At 49.2% G+C, this 26,372-nt stretch overlaps 1 protein-coding gene across 1 annotated transcript in view; it reads left to right on the top strand.

Moving 5' to 3' along the window:
- Positions 1-1,396: 1,396 nt before the first annotated feature.
- LOC149345249 (glycoprotein-N-acetylgalactosamine 3-beta-galactosyltransferase 1-B-like) overlaps positions 1,397-26,372 on the top strand; it is a 34,669-nt gene continuing 9,693 nt past the window's right edge. Inside the window, exons 1-3 of the mRNA XM_089547395.1 lie at positions 1,397-1,613; positions 7,004-7,307; positions 16,481-16,645. Of these exons, the coding sequence (XP_089403521.1) occupies positions 1,397-1,613; positions 7,004-7,307; positions 16,481-16,645 (686 nt within the window). The remainder of the gene's footprint in view (positions 1,614-7,003; positions 7,308-16,480; positions 16,646-26,372) is intronic.

Genomic DNA, 26,372 nt, shown 5'->3' on the forward strand with positions numbered 1-26,372 from the left:
AGCGCGAAAAAATCTTTAGGTTGGGACTCCCTTCAAAAACGTAGGAAAGTTCTGCGTTTAAAATTATTTCATAACATATTTCATTCTAGGACTGGAATAGACAAAACCAAATATATAGCCAGCCCTGATTACGTGTCTTTACGAAGAGATCATCCACTTAAAGTTAAAGAATACAGATGCCGGACTGACCTTTTTAAAATGTCTTTTTTCCCTAAAACGGTTTCGGAATGGAACAAGTTGCCTGAGCAAGTAGTGTCCATATTATCAAATGATTCATTTCCTTCCATGCTGTGACATTTTTTATGTATAATAATTCCGTGTTCTTTCTAACTCATTGTTATCTTTTTTGTAACCACCTGCATGAGGTAGCATTTGTGTACTTTTTGTTCAACCCCCCCCCCCCCACTGTAATGCCAGACAATGGCGCTGTGGGTATGATGATAAATAAATAAATAAATAAATACCAAAAGAAATGCACAGGACGAGCTCTGACTCTGAAGTAAGGCTTTATTCATAAAACCTGGGATATATAGATGAAGGAAAGGCATGACATGAGAATTGCAAGGCACAGCATGAGAACAAAAGAAACGTGCACGCGTCGCTCAAAAATGGCCGTTCTAGTAAGTAAAAGGGCTGTCACGTGACGCGAAGTTTTTTCTTGGTTAATATTAAAGCAAATAGCTTCGGACGATTCAATAAAGAGCCACAATGTGTGGGGAACTAAATCAAAGAGCGTCGAACGCTAACATTGGTGCAGGTGGCATAGATGAGCCTAAAGTCTAGCTTTGAACACCTTGTATGCATATCACTGCACCATGGGAATTTCGCTGCAATAATAATTATTTTTGGTCCTCATATTTCGACACCCTGCCCAAACTATGAATGAACTGCATACGATTCACCAGGGTGGAAATTTGGGCAAGTCGGTATTGATCCATAAAGTAAGAGTAGCGCGAAACCAGGACGACGGACACAAGGGAAGAGAACACGCACCAACAACACAGCGCCTGTGTTGTTGGTGTGTGTTCTCTCCCCTTGTGTCCGTCGTCCTGGTTTTGCGCTACTCTTATGTTATGCAACTGCATACATGCAGGTTGGGCTTTGCAGCGATAATTTGGCAGATTTCTTTAGTTTACTGATAGAGCAGCCATTTTTTCTGCTGAGTAATTCTTTCTCTGTATTTGTTTCTTGCTGGTGTCACTCCTTATTTTTGTTGTGGCTCTAAAGAATAGCCAACTGCCATTCAGGGCGAATTTTCTGTGCACCCGGTCGAGTAGCGACACCAATGGGAGACCTGTGCATCAGAAATAAGAAGTAAGAAAATAACGCAGTGGTGAACAGAAGCATGAATTGGCTGTAACGCGGCCCGTGTCGGAAACCTGCAGTGGCTGCACGTATGTCTCCCCATGGCGTCCGCTCCGGGGCGCTGGGCTTTGCCGTGGGTGTCGCACTGGGTCTCCTCTGGCGGAGCCCAGCAGCCGAGCCACCTAACGCCGGTCGGCCCCCGGCTCAAGCACCGAGTCTTCTGCACCCCCATCTGGCGGCCACCAAGAGCAACGCAGGGCTGTCCGCCGCCCTCAGAAGCCCGCTCGTCATCGGGAAGCTCGACAAAGGTGTGCGCGATAGACGGGGCCATTGGGCACTCCTTCCCGACTACGACTCGCATTGTAGTCGTTCCTTTGAACGCGTTTACGTCGTTTATAAAGCATATTTGAATATATTATGTAACAACCAAGCAAATGGTTGTTTCTTAGTATTGCGGTGCAGGCTTTCTTTCCTCCTCAGGTTTCTTGATAAAGATGGCGCTAACCAAGAATTATACGGCAACGAGTTGTTCTTTAGATAAAGAACTACACACTAGGATGATGACGTGCAAGTACTTATAATTGAAGAAAATTCGGTGTTGGTAGGTTGGCTTATCTTCAGTACTTAAATTTAACTCTATTGTGCTTTTCTATTTAATGCCAGATTTTCTAAAAATGACTGAAACATGGTTGGTTGATCTGCGAAGACCGTATTATGCTGAATATTAAGGAAAACAATACAGATATTTATCATGGGCATTCCACCATGTTTCTGTAATGCATATGAGAGCAAAAGGATTCGTGCTTGAGCAGCGCGGGAAAACGACACGTGAAACCCGCAACACCAGCGTTCGTGTGTCCCGCCTTCTCGTACTGTTTAACAATTAATCATTGCCAACTCGCCCAAATGGGAGCGAAAGGATGAACGGCAGTGGAAATCTTTGAAATTCCTGAAAATGTTTGCGAGGGCTGCTAGCGTTAAAAAGGCATATACAAAGGGATCAGTTACATGGCAATTAGTGAAATTTGCGATGTTCGACGTACGCATTTTTGGTAGGCTGATATTGCGATTCAAGAGAAAAAACGCTGTGGTCACCTTCATTCTTAATTCGGAAGACATGGCTGGTCGTCGTTTCTCGTTTTTGACAGTTCGTTGTCACGAGGAAGAATCCTTTTTCATTCCTCAGTTTCAGTACTTTGTGAACAATCGTTTATTATCGGACGTGAGATGGTCATTGGCGTACACGAGTTTCGGTCAGGTTCCGGGAAGCCAATATCTTTAGTCGTCAGCCACGCCTTTCTAGCCTAGGTTATGAAATCCACCTCCTTTTCGCATGAGGTTTTTGGACTATTACTTAGATGTGTAATGTTTTTAAGAAAATGCTGGAAGGATGAAGTGAACGATATCGATGAAAATTTTTAGGCAATGTCAATTCAATTTGGTGCCAATGGAATCAATGATTTTGAAGCAGTGTTAACCATACTTCCATGGAGCACCCATCAACTCAATGTTATTTTTTCCGGAACTACCACTCAAGCTCCGCAAGTCAAGCATCAAGTTCCTTGTGATGATTTGCCAACGCATACCTCGACGCTGGCAGTTACATGTTTGCTTTCTTCAAGCCTTCAACTGTTTCGTTTAAAAAGCCCAGGCCTTGACAATACTCTTGCAAATTACTCTTCAAAGAATTGATAATTGTGCAAGATTCGGTGTTCAATTTCAGCATGAAACTCAACAACTTCTTTGGTAACTTCTGCCAGCTTCTCACTAAAGGCATTTCCCAGAGTAACAAACCACTCTGAAAGCTCAGTGTTGGTTGGCATTGCTATACGTTCACAGAATACCAAAACATTGGCAGCGGCAGCAGCAATCGCAGAAAGAAACCCTACACACTAAGGAGCAGTAAACAATTGAAAATTCCAAACTGTAAGAATCAAACAAAGCTCAGTATACTGTCTTTTGCAGCCGCAACCGCTGCCGCTACGGTTGAGCTGCAGTTGCTGTCACAAGCTTTTTATCCGAGATAAAGGTCCGTCTTGAAGCGCACTACAAGACAAGAAATCCTAGCTCCGACAATCATAGCAGAGGACACGCAGCAAGTCAAGTCGCCTTCAAAGTTTAGCGAAATGCAGGAGTTCTGCTATCAGGAGAAATTACAATCTGTATGCATGAACGCTAGTCCAGTGTGCTGTCCTTCGATGCCGCAACCGCTGCCGCTACTGCTGAGCTGTAGTCGGTGTCAGAGGCTTTTCTCCCGAGGCGAAGGTCTGTCCGGATGCGCAGTACAATCCAAGAAATAATAGCTCCAACAATCGCAGCAAGGTTGACGTAGCAAGAAAAGTCGCCTTCTAGGTTCTGCGAAATCCATGACTGCCGCCATCCGAAGAAATCAGAATCTCTATGCATGAACGCTAGTCCAGTGCGCTGTGCTTCCATGCCGCAACCACTGCTGCTAGTGTTGAGCTGTAGTCGCTGATATTGGCTTTTAACGCAAAGTGAAGGTCCGGACGGTTGGACATTGGAACCCAAGAAATCGTAGCTCCAACGATCGTAGCATGGCCACGCAGCAAGACAAGTCGCCTTCAAGGCTTTGCGAAATCCATGACTGCCGATATCCAGAGAAACCAGAATCTGGATGCATGATTGCTAGTCCATTGCGCTGTCCTTCGATGCCGCAACCGCTGTCGCTACTGTTGAGCTGTAGTCGCTATAAGGAAATTTATGCTGAGGTGAAGGTCCGTCCGGATGCGCAGTACAAACCAATAAATAATAGCTCCGACGATCGTAGCAGGGGCCATATGGAAAGACAAGTCCTCGTGATGTTTAAGCGAAATCCATGACTGCCAGAACCCGGGGAAACCAGAATCTGTACGCATGATCTGTAGACCAGTGAGCTGTCCTTCGATGCCACCGCCGCTACTGTTCAGTTGTAGCCGCTGTCGGGGGCCTTTATCCCGAGGTGAAGGTCCGCTCGGATGCGCAGTAGAACCCACGAAATCCTAACTCTGACGATGATAGCAGGGGTGACACAGAAAGACAAGTTCCCTTCAAGGTTCAGCGAAATCCATGACTGCCACTACAAGGAGAAACCAGAATCTGTACGCATGAACTCTAGTCCAGTGAGCTGTCCATCGATGCCGCTGCCGCTACTGTTCAGCTGTAGTCGCTGTCGGGGGCCTTTATCCCGAGGTGAAGGTCCGCCCGGATGCGCAGTAGAACTCATGAAATCTTATCTCTGACGATGATAGCAGGGGTGACACAGAAAGACAAGTTCCCTTCAAGGTTCAGTGAAATCCATCACTGCCACTACAAGAAGAAACCACAATCTGTACGCATGAACTCTACTGTCCTTCGATGCCGCTGCCGCTAATGTTCAGCTGTAGTCGCTGTCGGGGGCCTTTATCCCGAGGTGTAGGTCCGCCTGGATGCGCAGTAGAACACACGAAATCCTAACTCTGACGATGATAGCAGGGGTGACACAGAAAGACAAGTTGCCTTCAAGGTTCAGCGAAATCCATGACTGCCACTACAAGGAGAAACCAGAATCTGTACGCATGAACTCTAGTCCAGTGAGCTGTCCATCGATGCCGCTGCCGCTACTGTTCAGCTGTAGTCGCTGTCGGGGGCCTTTATCCCGAGGTGAAGGTCCGCCCGGATGCGCAGTAGAACTCATGAAATCTTATCTCTGACGATGATAGCAGGGGTGACACAGAAAGACAAGTTCCCTTCAAGGTTCAGTGAAATCCATCACTGCCACTACAAGAAGAAACCACAATCTGTACGCATGAACTCTACTGTCCTTCGATGCCGCTGCCGCTAATGTTCAGCTGTAGTCGCTGTCGGGGGCCTTTATCCCGAGGTGTAGGTCCGCCTGGATGCGCAGTAGAACACACGAAATCCTAACTCTGACGATGATAGCAGGGGTGACACAGAAAGACAAGTTGCCTTCAAGGTTCAGCGAAATCCATGACTGCCACTACATGGAGAAACCAGAATCTGTACACATGAACTTTATTCCAGTGAGCTGCACTTCGATGCCGCTGCCGCTACTGTTCAGCTGTAGTCGCTGTCGGGGGCCTTGATCACGAGGTGAAGGTCCGCCCGGATGCGCAGTAGAACTCATGAAATCTTATCTCTGACGATGATAGCAGGGGTGACACAGAAAGACAAGTTCCCTTCAAGGTTCAGTGAAATCCATCACTGCCACTACAAGAAGAAACCACAATCTGTACGCATGAACTCTACTGTCCTTCGATGCCGCTGCCGCTAATGTTCAGCTGTAGTCGCTGTCGGGGGCCTTTATCCCGAGGTGTAGGTCCGCCTGGATGCGCAGTAGAACACACGAAATCCTAACTCTGACGATGATAGCAGGGGTGACACAGAAAGACAAGTTGCCTTCAAGGTTCAGCGAAATCCATGACTGCCACTACATGGAGAAACCAGAATCTGTACACATGAACTTTATTCCAGTGAGCTGCACTTCGATGCCGCTGCCGCTACTGTTCAGCTGTAGTCGCTGTCGGGGGCCTTGATCACGAGGTGAAGGTCCGCCCGGATGCGCAGTAGAACTCATGAAATCTTATCTCTGACGATGATAGCAGGGGTGACACAGAAAGACAAGTTCCCTTCAAGGTTCAGTGAAATCCATCACTGCCACTACAAGAAGAAACCACAATCTGTACGCATGAACTCTACTGTCCTTCGATGCCGCTGCCGCTAATGTTCAGCTGTAGTCGCTGTCGGGGGCCTTTATCCCGAGGTGTAGGTCCGCCTGGATGCGCAGTAGAACACACGAAATCCTAACTCTGACGATGATAGCAGGGGTGACACAGAAAGACAAGTTGCCTTCAAGGTTCAGCGAAATCCATGACTGCCACTACATGGAGAAACCAGAATCTGTACACATGAACTTTATTCCAGTGAGCTGCACTTCGATGCCGCTGCCGCTACTGTTCAGCTGTAGTCGCTGTCGGGGGCCTTGATCACGAGGTGAAGGTCCGCCCGGATGCGCAGTAGAACAAACGAAATCCTAACTGCGACGATGATAGCAGGGGCCACACAGAAAGACAAAATCCCTTCATGGTTCAGCGAAATCCATGACTGCCACTACTCGGAGAAACCAGAATCTGTAGGCATGAGGTCTAGTCCAGTGATTCCATGACTACAGTGCAACGAGCGGGACAAAAAGAAGGACACAGGCAGAGACACCAAACCAGTGAGCTGTGCTTCGATGCCGCAACCGCTGTCGCTACTGCTGAGATGTAGTCGCTGTCATTTGCTTTTATCGCAAACTTAAGGTCCGGTTGGCTACGCATTTCAACCCAAAAAATCGTAGCTCCAACGATCGTAGCAGGGGCCACGCAGCAAGGGAAATCGCTTTCAAGGTTCTGCGAAATCCATGACTGCCGCTATCCAGAGAAACCAGAATCTGTACGCATGAATGCTAGTCCAGTGCGCTGTCCTTCGATGCCGCAACCGCTGCCGCTACTGTTGAGCTGCAGTCGCTCTCAGGGATTTATTGTATGATATGTTATACAGATTGTATGATATTCTATGATGAATGATCTATGAGGTTATTGAATCATAGAACTTCTTTTCAGCAGGGTGGTACACCCCATTCTTTTACCGATCACACGGCTGCTGTAGAGTCACCTTCGCTGGTATACGGCATAAAATGAATTGTTTTCTTAAATCTCAGCACTGGAAGAAGAAGCGCCGCAGTCCAGCGCCACCATCTTCTGCCTGGTCTACATGGTCCACGATCAGTACGCGGACCTTGACCTTGTCGTCAACGACACCTGGGGGCGACACTGCGACCACTTGCTCTTCGTCAGCACTGACCCGGAGTCTGTGCGGCTGGGGCTGACCACGTTCGTGGACGAGCCCGACCACGTGCGCGCATGCCAGAGGGTCCTCCGCCACTTGCGCCAGCGGGGCGCCGCCGTCGCGCAGTGGGTTCTGTGGGCACCGGTCAGCTCGTTCGTCATCGTGGAAAATCTAAGGTGAGCTCACCTCTGTTGTATAGCGACGAAAACGAGCGAGAAAAGAACACCTCTCACGGCAAACAAAAAGGAACTGCTATTGGCGCTGACCACCCTATACTATATTGCCAACACTGAAACTGGAACTGCCAAAACAACACAACATCATGCCATCTCCGTAAAAAATGATAGGCGCTGCTGCTGACGGGTTCACACCACACATACGGGTGACGTGATAAATTCTGTCAATCACCGTGTGACGTGTCGTGCCCCTCCTCACTTCCGATTCAATCGAATAACCTTGATGTGACAGGCCATCAACCTGTCCAGTCTTCCCAACCGCCACTGTATCTTTGCTTTCCTTCTCCCACTTTCTCTTCCCTGAAAGAGGACAGATGGAGTTCCCTCTCTCTACTGTGCCACCGACTTCCTTTTTACGTTCACTCTTTGGTCTCCCTCCGCCTTTTCTCTTAAACGTACAGGTGGATTTGCCTCTGCTCACTTTCCCAGCCACCACCGTGACCTTCCATGCTCTCTTCGTTTTCCCTCCCCCTCTGTCTGCCAATAAAATGGCTCCATGGTACACGGATCTGGCTGCCGCTCTCATCAAGTAGCATTAGCTGAAAAACTCAAAGTACGAGCATGTGTCACTCTGATAAAGTTATGAAGAGAAGAAACGTGCGAAAGCGGCGAAAGGGAGAAATTAAGACCAGCCACGGCACACTTTTATGTAGAAGAACTGCAGATTGGGCTAGTTGGTGTAGATTCATAGTGATGGTTCAACAGCGCAAACACACACAGACCAAGAAGGAGACAAGACACACACAGCGCTGTGTGTGTCTTGTCTCCTTCTTGGTCTGTGTGTGTTTGCGCTGTTGAACCATCACTATGACACTTTTATGAAGCTTACATGGGGAAGGTTGATGAACTACATAAAATTCTACATGGCGGAAACTCTTCTCAATGATTTTCAAGCATCCCGCTATTCCTCTAAGTCATCTTCTGTGCTCCCTAAAAGCCTGAATACACGTCTGTCTGAGCGATTTGTAAAAGAAATCGTTTGGTATGTGGGTGGCCACAACAGAGGCTCCCAGCCAAACATTCACAGGAGGAGGAGGAGGAATAAGAGGAAATGCAGGGAGGTTAACCGGAAGAAATATCCGTTTTCTTCCCTACACGGGGGGAAAGGGGTTAGGGGATAAAATATTAAAGAACAAGTAGAGTAGCAGAAAATTGAAGTCACTATGAAAAGTCAACGGTCGTTAAAGTCACAGCCTATCACGCCGGCCAGAAGTTCGAAAGAAGCGGAGCAGTGCCTTGGAGTCCTGCACCGCCGACGATCGCCGCGGACAGTGGCCTAGAATCTTCATTTCCGTCAGTGGGCGTGGATCTAGGCGCTCCAGCGCACGGCTGAGAGACTGCCTTTCGGCGCTGCAGGCCGGGCAGTCACATAGAATGTGGGATATAGTATCGTCATACCCGAGATGGCACATGCAGGGCTATCTATCAGCCGCGCCGATTAAGAAAGAGTAATGGTTGGTGAAATCTATACCGGATATCTAGGCCACAGGCGACACAGCAAAGTTTCTTCACGTCGTAGTAGGTCGGATAGAAGCTGGAGCTTCAGATATCGATCCAAGGATTTTAAAATTGAATTGGAAAATCGGCCGAAATTCCATGCCGCAAGCGTGATGTCCCGCGCAAGTGCGCTAAGCCTGACCGCCGCGTCTCATCTCGAAATGGGGACCGACACAAAATCGCTGTCGTGGTGAGCAGTTCGCGCGACCTCCTCCGTGCGGTGATTGGCTGCTATGCCGCTGAGCGCCGGTAGCCATTGGTAGATAATCTCATCCCCTGTATTAATTGCAGAGTGATGTAGTTGTCGAATTCCTGCGACCAGTTGTTCATGGGCTCCAGGGCGAAGAGCCGCTTGTAAGCCTTGGAGTGCAGCTTTAGAATTGGTGAAAATCGACCACTACTGAGGGCGCTGCTGATTGATGTATCCAATGGCGACACGAAGAGCGGTGAGTTCTGCACCCGTCGAAGAAGTCCGGTAAACCATCCTAACTCTAATTTCTGTAGTCCTTGCGGGGATGACCACGGAGCCCGAAGAACTGTTATGGTTCACTGTGCCGTCGGTGTAGATGTGCACCCGGTTTCCATGGTGCTCATGGAAATATTCAAGAGTGACTTGTTTTAGTTCTATCGGCGATCAATCGTTATTCTTCCTAATGCCAGGTATTGAAAGAAGCACACGGTGATTGTGCAGGCTCCAAAATGGCGAGGACGGTCTAGAGGCGGGTGTAAACTGGGACGGCCGAAAGGCGCGATGTGCATCAATGGTGTTTGTAAACGATGTGCGCAGCCTGGTAATAGGAAGACTGGCGAGATGTTTGCAAAGAACCCCGGATATGAGTCGAAAATGTTCCCTCAGTGCGTCAAATGTTAGGTAGGTAGGGATTGAAGACCCCTGGACGATGAGTACAGATGTGGCTGTAGAGGAACATTTCGGCAATCCTAGGCAAGTCCGGAGAGCTGGAGCTTGAATGCTTTGAAAACTTCGTATATTTGCTGTATGAATCTTTCCAAGCAAAGAGAGGCCGTAGCAAAGAAATCCCATGAAAAAGGCGTTGGAGAGCTGTACCATCTACCGCAGTGGCGCTTGACTTTCCCCGAAGAAAGGCGTGAACGTGAGGAATTGCTGTCTCTTTTTCGTGTATGACATATCCGGGGCCCAAGATAGATTTCGGTCGATGATTACTCCCATAAACCGATGGTTCTTTGCATAGGGCATTACTGTGCCGTTTATGCATACGGTGTAATGAAACATGTTCTTGCGTGTAAAGGCAACAAGCGAGCAATTTTCGGTAAATATCTGTGGGTTCTGCAGGTGGAAGTAGGCCGCGGGAATGCTTGACGCCTTTTGAAGTCTCGCTCGAACTTGTGGGTGGGTAACTCCGGCTGCCCAAAGACAGATGTCCGCATAGATTGTGACTTGCGCCGACTGTGGTAGTATGTCGACGAGCCCGACAAGTGTAAGACTGAACCGCGTTATGGCTAAGTACACCACCCTGCGGTACTCTACGGGAAGTGAAATGAGAAGTTGGGCGATCGTCAGTTTGCGCAAAGAGAGATCTGTTGGACAAATAACTGCGTATCCAGCAGAACACGCGACCACCAAGCGTGGCAGCGTCCAGAGCATTCAAAATAGCCTAGTGAGTTACATTATCGCATGCGCCCTGTATACCCAGCATTGTGGATATAAATGCGGTGCAATGCGGGTTCTTGAGGAGCGCAGTGGACGAATTTTTCGGCGCAAGAGGTCCTGGTTTTAGAGCTTTTCGTCCTACGTGCTGGATTTTATCCTCGCCGTTTTGAGAAAGGCCCTCCCGAGTTGTCATTGAGAGAATCTTTCTCTATGGCACTTCGGGCTGTTTTTGCAAAACAGCCACACTTTGCCCGACTGTCAACATACGAACTGAAAAAAATCACTCAGTGTACAGTCAAATCGAAACTAACTATGCCGAAACCGCAGGTGCGCGCCATAACACGCTTTCGTTAACTGCGCAATTTGTGATCCTGACCAGCACGGCCGGCGAACGCGTTGTAAATTGCTTCCAGTAGAGCATACTGTCTGACAAAAAACAGTTTGTCACCGGGCTGCTTTAGAAACAAAAATAAAAAATGCAACGCTCTCATTTATGATTCAATGCGAAACACACCGCGCCATGACACCCGGCGTGCCGCCTCAAACAACGAACTTCGTTCTCATCCTAAATTCCTGCAATGTAGCGTAGTTTGACACTTTGACGCCGTTGCTAGTGAATTCACTAGCATTGGGGACAGCGACCGAGCAGCTCCAGCTGAGGACTTTTTTCTAATAACTTGCAGAACGTATCACCAGCTTGCAAATCAATGCATCGTTACGATTCCAGCTATACGCCGGACAACGACATATTGCCTCCATTTGGAAGCCTGGACTAAGTGCAGCGCTCTTTAAGCAAGACGCGAGCACCCAGCGTCTTCACTGGCAGCGGTTATAGCGACCGAGAAGCTGTACCTGAAACATTTTTTCAATTAACTTCCAGAAACTATGGCCCTCTAACCTCGTCATTAAGATTTCAGCTATACACCGGAGGGCAGACGGATCGCCTTCATTTGGATGTTACGACCTGCATCACTGAGAAGCCGAAGCTGTCCTCTAGGCATGGGCGTCCGGAGGGGGGGGCAAGGGGGGGCGGCTGCACCCCCCTGGAAAATCACTCCCTCGAACCGTGAGTGATGGCCGCACGCCAGGGGCCGTGGTGGGCTCAGCCAAAAGGGTAAAAGCAGCCCCGCTTCCACGCTTTGGGTCACATCTGCGAAATGCCGCGTCCGGGCACGCGTCTTTATGCCGTTTTCAAACCACGCCATCGTTAGCTCTGTTGAGGGCCGACCTGCTGCAGACATACAGCGGCACCGGCGAGCATGTGTTTCAAGCCGTCTTGAAATGGGTGCCTGTTTCTTTGATCTCTAGACAGATAGCGACACGGAGGCAGACAGTGCACAGTGCATCTTGTTTTCGCCTTCGTTATGCCGGCCACCGATGAATTCTTCAGGAGGGAAAGACAAATCAGCCGTGTCCACCCCCGCTTTGTCGGGCTGCTCATGGGCAAGCGGGCGATCAGTTGGCGCCGCCGCCGCTCGCTGTGCCTCCGATCCACGGGAGAGCGCAGTGCGGTAGAAGCGCCGCTATCAGAATCTTCGGCAAAGGAGATTAGCATCTTTTGTTCACGGCGACGCAGTCTCCAGAGGCGCCCCCACACCAGCGTCCCTTGCGTCTTCTCCGAAAACCAGCGCCTTTGGTCAACGCAGCCCGATGGCGCCTGCCTGGCTCGCCTGTCACCTCTGGCTGGGCCTCAAATGACAACAGCGCCCGTGTACTGTGCGAGGTCAGTGCCCGGTAAAGAGACCCAGGTGGTCGACATTATCCGGAGCTCTGTACTACTCCGTTCCTCATAACCTGAGTCGTTTTGGGGCTCTGAACCCCATAAAAACACACAAAACAAATTTTCCTACCGGAGTGGCGAGTGTCCCTTCCCCTTGGAAGTCGCACGGAAGTAAGCCCTTGCACGTGTGCGCGCCTCTGTATTTGTGCTTCGGTGTTTTTAGTGGCCGTTTGTCAACGAAGCTGAGAACAACCAAGACAGTGGACGAGAAAACTACGAGCGGCGAGCAGTGTGCGTGCGGTTGCTCGACTGTGCGGATGCGCGAGCAAGATGGAGCGAGGTGTATGAAGCTGCGAGCGTGCATTTATCTTGTAAATAAGTTTTCGTTGTATGTATAGACATCTTTTGTTTTCAACGTGCGCCTTCAACCGTTTTTCCAATCAATGTGTGTGACGAGTGTGCACCGAGAGCGTGTAATGAAGCACATAAATGAATTTATCACCCGTGTAATCACGCAATTCGCCCAGAAAAATCCGTGGAGTCTACAGTTGCTGTTCAAGAAAGACTGACTGAGTGACTGTAGTTGCGTGTTTGTGACCATATTGTGCTGTGTGCTGGTCATCAATCCGGGTGAGTCGAGAACCCGTATGCAGCAATACTGAGCACTCTTCTCCACGAAGTGACAGTATATTTTTGGATTTTTTATTAATTTTAATTGTTTCTTCGTTGATAAACTGCAATGTATCTCTCCTAGCCACACTTTAATTTGCTGTTTGTAATTTTTATTTCATGTGTGTATTTCACTTATTTTTTATTTATATATAAATAAATAAATTCATACCGCAAATAGTGCCTTTTTGCTACGAACATGCCCCCCCCCCCTCCGGCGCCAACAACCAATGGGGCCCCCCCTGCAAAAAATTCTACGGACGCCCTTGCCTCTAGGTGCAGCCCTATTTATGCAAAATACAAGCACACAGCTTCTTCACTAGCAGCGGCGATAGCGACGCAGCAGCTCTGGCTCAAAACGTTTCGTCTACGAACTTGCAGAGCGTATCGCCATCTGCACTCGTCATTGCTAAACACTGGACGGGGGACAGGTCGCCTTCATTTAAATGTTACGACCTGCATCACTGAGAAGTCAAAGCTGTCTCCTAGATGCAGCCCTATTTAAGCAAGATACGAGCACACAGCTTCTTCACTAGCAGCGGCGATAGCGACAGAACAGCTGCGGCTGAAGCCTTTCTTCTACCAACTTCCAGAAAGTATGGCCCTCTGCCCTCGTCATTAAGATATCAGATAAACACTGGACGGGAGACGGATCGCCTTCATTTAAATGTTACGACCTGCATCACTGAGAAGTCAAAGCTGTCTCCTAGATGCAGCCCTATTTAAGCAATATACGAGCACACAGCTTCTTCACTGGCAGCGGCGATAGCGACAGAACAGCTGCGGCTGAAGCCTTTCTTCTACCAATTTCCAGAAACTATGCCCCTCTGCCCTCGTCATTAAGATATCAGATAAACACTAGACGGGAGACCGATCGCCTTCATTTAGATGCTACGACATGCCTCACTGAGAAGCCAAAGGTGTCCCCTGCATTCTCCCAATTCCTGCTACGCTTGCCTTCTATTTGAATCCACTGAGTCACTCTGAAAGACCATCGGTTAACTTTCCTTCGCATCACATGCCTTCCCTAACCCATTTCTTCCTCCTGATTTCGACAAAGATGAGATTAACCGGAGTTTTTTTCGTCACTCAGGCTGCCCGCTTCCTGATCTCTTAACGTTCGAGCTATCATTTTTCTTTACCTAGCTAGCAGCGTTGTCCTTAATTTAAGCTTTACTTCCTTAATTCTTCCTGTCCTTAATTTAAGCTTAATTGAAGTGAGTACCGGTGAGATACAGCTTTTGTATACTTTTCTTTTGAGGGATAATGATAAACTGGTCATGGTCTGAGAGGGCCTGCCTTATGTGCTCCACCCCATTCTTATTCTTCTACTTATTTGGCTCTCATGATTTGAATTAGTGCTCTCTACCTACCGAAAGCAGATGTATTTCCTTACAACTTGCAGAACCTTGGTACCAATTGTGAAACTGCTGTTTCCTTGCGAGAATTATGAATATTACTTTCGTTTTTTGCACTCTAATTTTTAGACCCATCGTTCTGCTCCTTTGTCTAACACATTGACCGAGCTGTGCAGTTCATCTCCTTAGTGACATATCAAGGAAACATCATCAGCGAATCGCGGACTACTCTGTATTCTGCATGAACTCTTTATCCTCAACTGTCCGCAATCCATGCGTCGGAACACCTCGAGATCGTGTCTCCCTGCCTGACACCGTTCTTGTTGATATTTTATTGCAGATTTTATGGAGGACTATGGTAGCTGTGCGTTTGTTATAGATATCTTCCGGTATTTTCAGAGAAGACTATTCTACACCCTGTTTTCGCAGTGTCTGCATGACTAGCAAGGTCTCCACTGAGTCAAATACTTTCTCGTAATCAACGAAGTCTATATGCGGGGGTTGGTTCCATTCTGCGCGTTTCCCTATCACCTGATGGAAAGCCTGCCTGATCTTTTGGTCGACGGAGATATATGGTCGCCCTGAGTCTATTTGATTTGGTTTGTGGGGTTTAGCTTCCCAAAGCAACTCAGGCTGCTAAGGACTCCGTAGTGAAGGGCTCCGGAAATACCGACCACCTGGGGATCTTTCACCTGCACTGACTTCGCACTGTACACGGGCCTCTAGAATTTCGCCCCCATCGTAATTCGACCGCCGCGGCCCGCATCGAACCCGCGTCTTTCGGGTCAGCAGCCGAGCGCCGTAACCACTGAGCCATCACGGCGGCGGACTCTATAACCTGATCGGCCTGTAATGTTTCAAGTTCTTGACGTCTCCTTTTTATGAATTCAAATATCAGCGTTCTTGCAAGCTTCTGGTACGCTCGTGGTCTTAAGGCACTGTGTGTACTCGTTGGTTACTTTTTTTTTACTGCAATCTCTCCTGAGCCTTTCCATCTGCTGTTACTTGATCCACCGCAGCCGCTTTCTATCTTTGTATTGCTCCTAACCTTTCTTTACTTTCTGTTTCCGTATTGGCGGGTTGTCTCTTTGCGGTGCTCTGCTGGCAACCGAATGAATGAAGTAACGAGCTGAATAATACGGTGTGTTCACTGGTAGTGCCAGATCATCAATGGCAGTTTCCGAGCATTAATCAAGAGTACGCTTAGACCTTCTTGCCGGGCCAGTTGATGCACGGCTATTGTTAGGGAGGCAGTTGCGCAGACAAAAAGGACTAACACAGGAAAGACGATGTAAACAGACGGATGGAGACGCTCTTTCTGTCTACATCGTCGTTCCTGTGACCGTCCTATTTGTATGCGCGACTGCTTCTTAGCAATTATCAAGAGGAAATTATACAACAGCTGTACTTTACCGGTACTCCCGTATGGAGAAACAATGCGAAATATGCAAAGTAAAATGATATCTGTAACGTTAAGGGACACGAAGAAAGCATACTGGGAGAGGGAAAACGGGTTCGTAATTTCTGAGTCCAAAGCAAGAAGAAATGGGCTAGGTCATGGCATATAACGTGAGGGGAAGATAACTGACGGACCCTTAATCTAACACAGTTTATTCCTAAAGGGAGTAAGTGTAAAGCGTGGCAGGGGTAGTGAGCGGGTGAGATTAGGACGTTTGTGTGGAAAGGTGGCCGCAGCTGGCTCGTGGTAAAGTGTGCTGCTGTACTGCTGTGTGTTTGGTTAGGTGGGCGATGATGATAGCTGTCATAGCGCGGAAACCTGGTGAGGGAGTTTTGGGGTTCATGGTGTTTATCGTCCCAAAGCGACTCAGGCTATGCGGAACGCCATAGTGGAGGGCTGCAGGGAATTTCGACCTCATGGGGTTCTTTAACGTGCACTGACACCGCACAGCACACGGGCCTCTAGCATTTCGCCTCCATCGAGATGCGACCGCCATGGCCGGGACCGAACCCACGTCTTTCGGGTAAGCAGCCATGTACCATAACCACTGAGCCAGCATGGCGGCCCCTGCTGAGAGAGTGGGCGCTCCATAAGGACGATGCAGTCTACATACATTGCGCCCATTGTCATCTCAGTAGTAAAACGCGATCACGTGCAGGAGGTCATGGCGTTGAAACGGATATGCGCACTAAGTCTCACAGTGTCTACGAAGGCAGCATTCCTCTAGCTGCTGCACTGTATGGAAGCGCGGTCCCCGCCTGTTCGTGTCCTTCCCCGCAGGCATCTGGCGGGTTCCATCGGTGACTCGGAGCCCGTCTATCTGGGGCCCATGTGGCCCGGTTCACACAGCCTGCGTCCGGGCAGCAACGCCTCCTTCGCTCTCAACTGGGCAGCCTTGGTCAAGATTGCACACTCCAACTGCTCTTCTTTCAGAACAATGTCCAGGTGAGCTCACGGCCAGAGCGCGCAGCTACCGCAAATTACTGCCTCCCTGAGAAGTGCGTGTCCCACGAGTGCAGTGTGCACCCTTCGCTCGACATCATCAGCCTAACTACAAAGGCATCAGCCTGACCCTTTCAGTTAACGTTGTCTTGAGGAAGCTACAACCAGCTTGTTCCCGAAAATTTCTTAATTCAGTCAGCCTCCAGACCCTCTTCCCCCCCTCCCCCCCCCATTCCACGCTTGGCATGTCTTGAAATTTACTACTTTACCATTAGGGACCACCGGTCATCGTCTCTTCGCACTAGAGGGCCTGCCCATACTCTTTTCTTCTTGTGGCTTTCAGTTAGGATATTGCTCCTCCCACATTATTATTCCAAATAACGCTCTGCTCAAAGCACAAGCCCATCACGCGTCTTACAACTGCAACGCGACATCAGGCTGGGCACGCAACCAGGGTGGTTACGCTGACCGGCACGCACGATTGATCATCGCCTCTCTCCGTCGCTGGTCATCTTCCCAAAATATGACCCATTTTTCGTACGACTCCTCAATTTCAATTCCCATTTTACATGCTTTCCAAAATTCGAAGCATAATAGAAGCATGGTGGAACAACAGCGCTACATAATAGAAGCTCCCTTTAAATGTAAGAGCCGGCCTGTTGCTGTTCTCGCAATCATCATCATCAGCCTGACTCCGCCCACTGCATTCCATATTACAGGGGGCACACTCCCCCCTGTGACAGGGAACCCTCGCCACGATCGGCGAAAAGCTCTATATCCCTGCTGCAGAGGGCCTGTCCTGGCCCATGCTGGCGGGATATAGAGCTTTTCGCCGATCGTGGCGAGCGCTCCCTGTCGCAGGGGGAGTGTGCGGCCGCTCCCTTGGGAATATAGGCAGGGATACAGAGGCTTTCGCCGATTTTTGCGACGGTTCCATGTTACAGGGGGCCGTGTGAGGCTTACTGACATATATAATAGAAGCTTTCACGAAATGTGGTGTAGGTTCCCTGCCACAGGGGGCCGTGTGCGCCTGCTTCTTGACCCATGCAGGCAGGGAAATAGAGGTTTTCGGCGATTGTGGCGAGGGCCAAGGCTCCCGAGACAGGGGGCCGTGTGCAGTCGCTTCCTGGCCCATGCAGGCAGAGATAGAGAGGTTTTCGCCGATTGTGGCGGCGGTTCCCTGCCACAGGGGGCCGTGTGCGTCACTTCCTGGCCCGTACAGCGAGGGCTATAGAGCTTTTCGGCGATTGTGGCGACTGTTCCCTGCCACAGGGGCCCGTGTGCATCCCCTTCGCTGTCAACGCAGGCGGGGATATGGTGGCTTTCGCTGATTGTGATGAGGGTTCCCTGCTACAGGGGGCCGTGTGAGGCCGCTTACTGGCCCATTCAGGCAGGATAATCGAAGCTTTCACCAATTGTGGCGAAGGTTCCCTGCCATAGGGGGCCGTGTACGGCCGCTTTCTGGCCCATGCAGGCAGGGATATAGAAGCTTTCACCAATCGTGTCGAAGGTTCTCTACCACAGGTGGCCGTATGCGTCTGCTTCCTTGCCAATGGAAGCAGAGATATAGAGGCTGTCGCCGATTGTGGCAGTGGTTCCCTGCCACAGAGTGGAGGGGGGTAATCTGTTGATAAGATCCTGGACATTGCTTTGGCAGACGCGGCTGATGCAACGCGCGTCTCATCTTTCCATGTACCTCTCAAATCTTTCAACTGTCCTACCTGCACATCGTGGTGATTATGGTTCAGCTCGAGCTAGTCAACAGGGCTGTTCCTTTTCATTCTTGCAGTAGCAACAATAAACACGTCAGTCAGCCCGTTCCATAGTTTTAACTTCGATGAAGCGCTTTCGTACGACTCCCAGTTCAACGCCACTGACGCCCAGCCATGGAGTAGAGTGGAAGAACTGCAGATTGGGCTAGTTGGTGTAGATTCATAGTGATGGTTCAACAGCGCAAACACACACAGACCAAGAAGGAGACAAGACACACAGCTCTGTGTATGTCTTGTCTCCTTCTTGGTCTGTGTGTGTTTGCGCTGTTGAACCATCACTATGAGTAGAGTGGGAGCGTGCACCAGTCTTCGGGACAGCCGCATCATAATCCCCCGGTCCTCCCAGTGATGCGGTGCCCGTTGAACGATTTGCGTTTCTTTGTTTGCTTCCCTCGTGTATTAGAGCGCTATGGTTCTAAGGTCTATATGCTATATCATCATCATCATCATCTGCTCTACTACGCCCACTCCAGGGCACAGACCTCTCTAATACCTCTCAAATTAGCCCTGTCCTGTGCCAGCTGGGGCCATGCTACCCCGTAAACTTCTCGTCCGCCCACCTAACATTCTGCCGCCCTATGCTACGCTTGTCCTAAAGGAAGCGCTTGTCCTCTCCACCTCGATTCTTTGTGTCGTGTCTTTTGCGCAAAAAATCCAGAGTGCTTAGGCACCAACTAGCCTGCAAAAACGTACTCGCATGCTTCCCTTCTTTTTGAATCCAGACTATTACCCTTAAAGACCGTCGGCTACTTTACCTTCGCACTCATAGCCTTCCCAACGTCGCTTTTCCCCTGTCGATTTCGATTAGAATTTCTTTAAGCCGCGTTTTCTGCCCGACCCGCTCTGCCCTCTCCATGTCTCTTACCGTTACATATATTATTTTCATTTCCATAGCTCGGTACGTTCCCATCACTATGAGCTGAACTAACTCATAGCGTAGATCTAAAGCGCCAATTTTTTTGTTGATCCGCGTCGCCGCATCCGCCGTGGGCGTAACTGAGAGAACGGGAGTGTCGCCAGACACTCATAGGTGGCACCAGAGTGGTTTCGTGCCGTTCGTACGCTTCTCTAGAACATGATCTGGGCGTGTCTAGCATTTCACCTACATCGAAATGCGACCACCGCATAGCCCAGATCTCATAATATTCATACACGTAACTAAACTTCCGTCCGCTAACTACGAATAATAGGAGTGCACATCGAGCGAGAGAGGAAAGCCACGCATACCAAACACATTATGTGAAACACGTTGCCCATATCATACACGCCATCCATCGTATCGCCAGCAGAAACAAGTCTTAAAGGAAGGACGCCATAATCATAATCCTTCTAGTCCCCTATTTCAGGTCCGGGGTCCGGCACCCCCACCAGGTGTTGCGATGAGATGGCAATAGTCTAGCAGTTAAGAAAACAGTGAAAGGCTTCCAAAAAAACTTTTATTTGGTTGGCGTGCACCCACGAAGAACTGAACAACTAGGCGGCGGCGATAGCAATAAAACGAACAGTCCTCAGTGCTCTCAGCCACGCTAAATTTAATGCTGGCAATTCGAGATATAGCGTGCTCTGAAATAAGTGTGTTCCTAATCGCAGTGCCTACCTCGAAACTGGTGGTGATAATGCGGTTACATCATCGGAGTATAAGTGCGAGCGTTTCTACTCCTTCACGGAGAACCAGCGCCACGGCGGCGCGGCCCATTGGCCGGGCCTCTCCAGCGGGAGATCGAGAGGCCGAATGTATAACCAACAGTCTCGCCTTCGCACACTACGAACACACCACGCCACAATCTGCTGCAAATATTCACAAAAATATACAGATAATTTGTACAAGCAACCCTAAAGTCGCCGCGGTGGCTCAGTGGTTATGCCAATCGGCTGCTGACCCGAAACACGCGTGTTCGATCCCGGCCGCGGCGGTCGAATTTCGATGCAAGCGAAATTCTAGAGGCCCGAGTACTGTGCATTGTCAGTGCACGTTAAAGAACCTTGGGTGGTCGAAATTTTCGGAGCCCGTTACTATGGCGTCTCTCATAATCTGAACGAAAAAACGTAGCGTTGAAACAGGACACAGAAAGATGAGGACAGGACGGGGCTACAACTTACAACCGAATGAAATCGATCGACAAAAGACACATCCCTTCTCGAGCAGAGACACGCATGCGCAAGCTTGAAAGAATGGCAAAACTGTGATAATCAAGAAAAATCCGATAAAAGAAAAAATAAAAAAGATGAAAAGGGGAGGAATAGCAACCGCTGATGAAGGCTGTTTTACAAACATTAAGTGCGTCTTAGAAACTTTCTTTCTTTTTCCGTTAGGTAAATAGATGGTGTGCTAATGCACAAGTCACTACTGCGTTGTGATATTTCATGAGCTTCCAAGATTTCCTTCGTGATGATGGTCCAACAGCGCAAACACACACAGACCAAGAGGGAGACAAGACACACACAGCGCTGAACTTACAACTTACAGTTGTAAGTTCAGCGCTGTGTGTGTCTTGTCTCCCTCCTGGTCTGTGTGTGTTTGCGCTGTTGAACCATCACTATGAATCTACATCAATCTGCAGTTCTTCTAAAGATTTCCCTCGCCAATTGATCTTTACCCCTTCCTAAGATCTTCGTGTGGTTCAAAGAGGGAAAGGAACCTGGGCAGCTCTTGCAATGCTTTGGCAAGTGCTCATCAGTTTGCTGATGAAGCGAAGATGCATGTTCACTCATAGCCTGAGTCGCTTTGGGGCGTTAAACCCCATAAACCAAACCATAAAACAAACAACAACCCTCCCACTATGCGTTGCTAAAAAAAATTCAGGAGGGCACTTTGTGTACCTAATATGCGGTGAGGCGAAAGCCTTTAGCGCGATGTTGCTGCTGTTAAGTACGGCGCCAACAGATCCCGAAAAACCCCTATCGACTCGACCTTTACGAGATGCTTCATCACCTGGACACCAGACCATGAGGCTATCAAAGGGAACCAATGTGCGGATGCCAACGCCCGAGCATACGCCAACCGGGAGGCGCGCACAGAAGGGGAACTGGACGCAGTCACTAGACGATATGGAGCCATCTTAGAACACCAACGAGCCCTCCGGAGGACCTACCCTCCTCCCCACAAAGACCTTAGCAGAGAGCAGTCGGTTGCCTGGAGACAACTGCAGACTAATACATACACCAATCCCAGTTTACTCTGCAAAATCTATCCTTCCACATATCACAACAAATGCCCGCTATGCGGTGAACACCCAACGCTTTACCACGTTACATGGGCCTGTCAGAAAATGCAGGCAGCGCCGATAAACAACACACCAACACCGGAGCAGCGGGAGGCTGCGCTGTCCAGCTCCAAGCCTGAAGAGCAGCTCAAGCTGATCGACAGGGCTCGCAAGACTGCAAAGGCCGCTGGTGCCCTGGACTGAGGGCTCCACCTACGCTGCGAGAAAGAACCCTTGTAGTGCAATAAAGTTTTTCATTAATTTCATTCATTCGGCGACGGTTGCCTCAAGTCGTGAAAACGAGATTTCCAACACTGGGACGCTGTCGGGGATGGCGTCCAGGCCTGCATCTCTCGTCGACATGGAGCGTGTTGTGCGTTCGGGCCGGTCAGCTACTGGGACAGCCCCAGGAATGGCGTCCAAGCCTGGCAGGCCAATCGGTCTCCAAGACGCTCCTGACTGGACGAAAGGGGGCGGGAGTCTGTGCCGATTCTGTTTAAGGGCTCCCGTCTTATTTGTTCGTGTCATTCCCTGCTGTGTTCCATCTTGGCACGGAGCGTGCTTTTCGCTGCTGCTTGTAAATATTGTCACGGCTATACAGTCGGGACAGCCAGGTCACGTTTTACTGAACAGCGCCAGGTAGCAGCGAACTCCCGAGCGGAACCCGAAGAAGAGACGACGAAGAAGAACCGCCCGCCACCATGGCTAAGGCTAGCCAGGATGGCGGTTGAGACAGTTCGGCCAGGAGACGGCGCCACGAGAATGTCCAGGAATGTGGCAATATGTAAATAAATTCCGCATTCTTTTGCCACCTCTTAACCCCTTCGCCCAGCGGCACTCCTGTCCTAGTTGTGGGAACGGGCGTCGTCTTGACCGTGGTTCCGTCGAGCCACGACCCCGAACCTTCATTCTCAATACTGCTTGTGTGACTTATGTGTGGTTAAGATGTTAATTAAGTGCACAGTTATTTGTGAATCTTAAATGCTGGAGACACTGGAGTGCATTCGGGAGGCAGCCGTCTGATTTAACGCCTTTCTGCAAACACTCTGCAGCGTCCCAGACAAAGAGAACTACATATGCGTTGGCAGGAAGTAGCGTAGCCATTAGCACGCTCGGCTGCGGAAGGGAGGGATGGTTGTTCGAATCCCATTGCGCACAAAGATTTTTTTCTCTGGTCTGACTAGAAAAAGCCTGACAACTCTGCTGACAACATTTTGTCGACAACGATGAGGCATTGAAGCCTTTCGCCTTAATATTGTAACGAAGCAGATGACGAAAAAGCGGGCTGTGGAGAGGGACGGAGTGCTCGCGCTAGGCCCACAGCCATTAAAAATCATATTTCATCGGTCATTATCCCCGCAGGGGCGTCTGATTCATGCAGACGATGGTGAGTTGCGACACCACGGGTACCTGAGCATCCGCAGGGACATCCCCGTAGGGGGATGATGGTGAGCAGTGCGCCACCACGGACCCCAGCACCCGCGCTTAGCCATGCGTGGCATCGCCGTGTCCGGGGAAAAGGGGATCCTGGTGGTTGAGCCGATACCGAGCGTTTGGACCTTTAAGGCCCCTCGGCGGAGGCAACACACCACTTTGGCCCCAGGTTCCCGTAGACGGCACCTCCGGCCTGACCCGACCGGGGGAAATCTGCAGTCGCCTTTTCCTTTCCTCCCCTCCATCTTTCACTTTCCTATCTCTTTCTTGCTACTATCCTTTCTCCTCTTCTTAGATCTTCCTTTTTTCCTGGCGGCTAGGGTTAACCTTGTGTGGCCAACTACCCTGAGTTGCGTCATATTGGGTTATAGTTGGGGTGTACAGCTGGCGTGGGCAGGGCTTGCTCGCAAGTTCCTGTCCCGTCCCCTCGTTGGGCTCCATGGTGGGTGGCTGGCACCACGGCCGAACAACGCATATTTTTCATCGCTCCCCCCTTTTCCAAACCAGATCGCCCTCATAAAAGAGGGCGGAACGAGGCAACTGCAGAGTTTTTCGAAAAACCGAAACCATTTCCCAAATTCCATGTTCTTCATAGTGAAGAAAAAGAAAAAACAGAAAGAACCATGTGTCCACATTCTTAGTTGCAAAAAGTCTAACTGATGCCTTGGGTTCCGGGTACAAACTGTCTAAAATGCCCAGTGGTGACCTGCTCCTTCAACTCAGAGACATTGCCCAATACTCAAAACTTTCCAGCCTAGTGTCCATCGGGGAAATCCCTGTATCAGTTACAGCACACCGATCTCTGAACACCGTCCGTGGTGTGATATCCGGATCAGATTTCATTCACCTCACCGAGGAAGATATGCTTGAAAGCCTCAGAGAACAGAATGTCATAAGTGTGTATCGTATCAAAATAAGGAAAGACAACAAAGAGATACCTACAAAGCACCTAGTACTGACTTTCAACTCAAGCACACTCCCCGAATCCATAGAAGCTGGCTACCTCAAAATAAATGTCAGGCATTACATTCCAAATCCACGCAGGTGCTTCAAATGTCAAAAGTACGGTCATGGGTCTCAAAGCTGCCGTGGCCGCGAAACTTGCGCTAAATGTGAATCAAAAGAACAGGCTTCCGACAACTGTGAAGGAGCAGCACCTCGCTGCGCAAACTGTGAAGGCGATCATCCCGCCTATTCAAGGTCATGTCCCTCGTGGAAAAATGAAAAAGAAATCGTTACAATGAAAACAAAACAGAATATCACATTTAAGCAAGCGCGACGACTGTTTTACGCAAAGAACAGCTTCAACTTTTCTACAAAAACAAACTTTGCTGATGTGGTGCGCAGGGGCGGCGCACCACACAGCACTCCGGCATATGCCCAGGCCACTTCCACCGAGCCTATGGCAGGGCCATCCGCGCCCCAGGCAGGGACATCGAACGCTGCTCTGCCATCCCCAAAGCAGGGAGCGCCGGCTCACGGGTCGGCACCCCGCAGGACTTCCCCCCGTCGGGGGAGGCCGGACACCAGCACATCCGCGCCTTCCTCGCGCTCTTCCAGCACCTCCAGTGAGATGATGGAGGTAACTCCCAATCCGCCCGCTTTGCAGCGGCGGAAACGCTCTCTTGAGCGAAGAAAAGACAGGACCCCGATAACGGGCCCAGAAAAAAAGTAAATCCCTTCAGTTCTCACCCAAAAACATAAACATGACTTTCCTACTTCAATGGAACTGTAGAGGATTGCTTAGGAATTACAATGACATAACACATTTTCTTGGGTCAATGTTTCCTGTAGCTTTGTGTCTTCAGGGAACCAACCTCGGTCCACAATATACGAATATCCTGAGACATTACAAAACATTCCGACGCAATCGCGAGCATACAAACAGACTCTCAGGAGGCGTCGCAATTGTCACTCAGAGCGGCGTCCCTGCTCAAAAACTCAGTCTTAACACAAACCTGGAAGCGGTTGCGGTTAGCGTCGTTAGCTACACAACCATAACGATATGTTTTGTATATCTTCCCCCGCACATGACATTAACAATACAAGATTTAGAAGGCCTGATAAATGAACTACCGGAGCCATTCCTGGTAGTTGGCGATTTTAACGCTCACTCACCGTTCTGGGGAAGCGAACGCTGTGACTCGAGAGGCCAATAATCGAAGATTTTATCCTCTCAAATAATATCTGTCTTTTAAATACAGGAAAAGCCACATATTGCTGCCCAAGCTCATGAGGGATAAGTTCCCTCGATCTGGCTTTCTCATCGCCATCCGTTTTTAACGATTTTAAATGGGATGTCATTGACAACCCATATGGCAGTGATCACCTTCCAGTACGAATTAGTTTAACATCTGCACCACAAATCATCCCAACAAAACCGCGACGATGGAAGCTTCATCTCGCCGACTGGTCACTTTTTAGAGCTCACGCAACTTTAGAAGATATAGTTTTAGAAAACCTCACCATCGATGAGATAAATGAAAAGTTCACAGATTGTATAATAAGTACCGCACTCACAGCTATTCCTCACTCGTCAGGAGTGGTGCGACAGAACCACAAAGTGTGGTGGACAAAAGACTGCAAAGAAGCAAAAAAAACAACAAAATAGAGCATGGGGTAAATTTCGCCGGTACCCAACACAGGAGAACTTCGTGAATTTTAAAAAGGCAAGAGCCAAAGCCCGGTACGTCTGTCGCAGTGCCGAGAAAGCAGCATGGCAGCGTTATATCTTTTCTATAAACAAATTGCATCTAAAAAATGTGGTAGCAGATTTGGAAATTAAATGGCAACTTTTCACCGTTCACTGTTCCTCTTTTGACAACACCTGGCACACAAACAAGCATAAGAGAACAAGCAGACATTTTGGGGGAACACTTCGCTGCAGTTTCCAGTTCATCACACTATACGCAGTCATTTCTCAAACACAATAATATACCCGAAAAGCAAAGAGTTCCGATAAGTGGGGGTGGAAACCAACAATACAACAATTTAATTACCCTCCAAGAAATTAATACAGTACTGTCTGCCGGAAAAAAAACTGCTCCAGGGCATGAGCAGATACACTACGACATGCTTGCACAACTTTCCAAACCTGCCATACAAGCACTCTTGAACTTCTTTAACAAAATATTCATAGAAGGAACAATACCTAAAGAGTGGAAAAGAGCCGTCATAGTGCCATTCCTGAAACCAGAAAAATCACCAACTTCCCCCAGTAGCTATAGGCCAATAGCCCTTACAAGCTGTCTCGCTAAATCTTTTGAAAGTGTCCTCAATATCAGACTAACTTTTGTCCTTGAATCCCGTGAACTTCTCGAC

The sequence above is a fragment of the Amblyomma mixtum genome, chromosome 5 (genome assembly GCF_055824585.1).
Source record: "Amblyomma mixtum isolate Tamu chromosome 5, ASM5582458v1, whole genome shotgun sequence".
NCBI classification, from domain to species: domain Eukaryota; kingdom Metazoa; phylum Arthropoda; class Arachnida; order Ixodida; family Ixodidae; genus Amblyomma; species Amblyomma mixtum.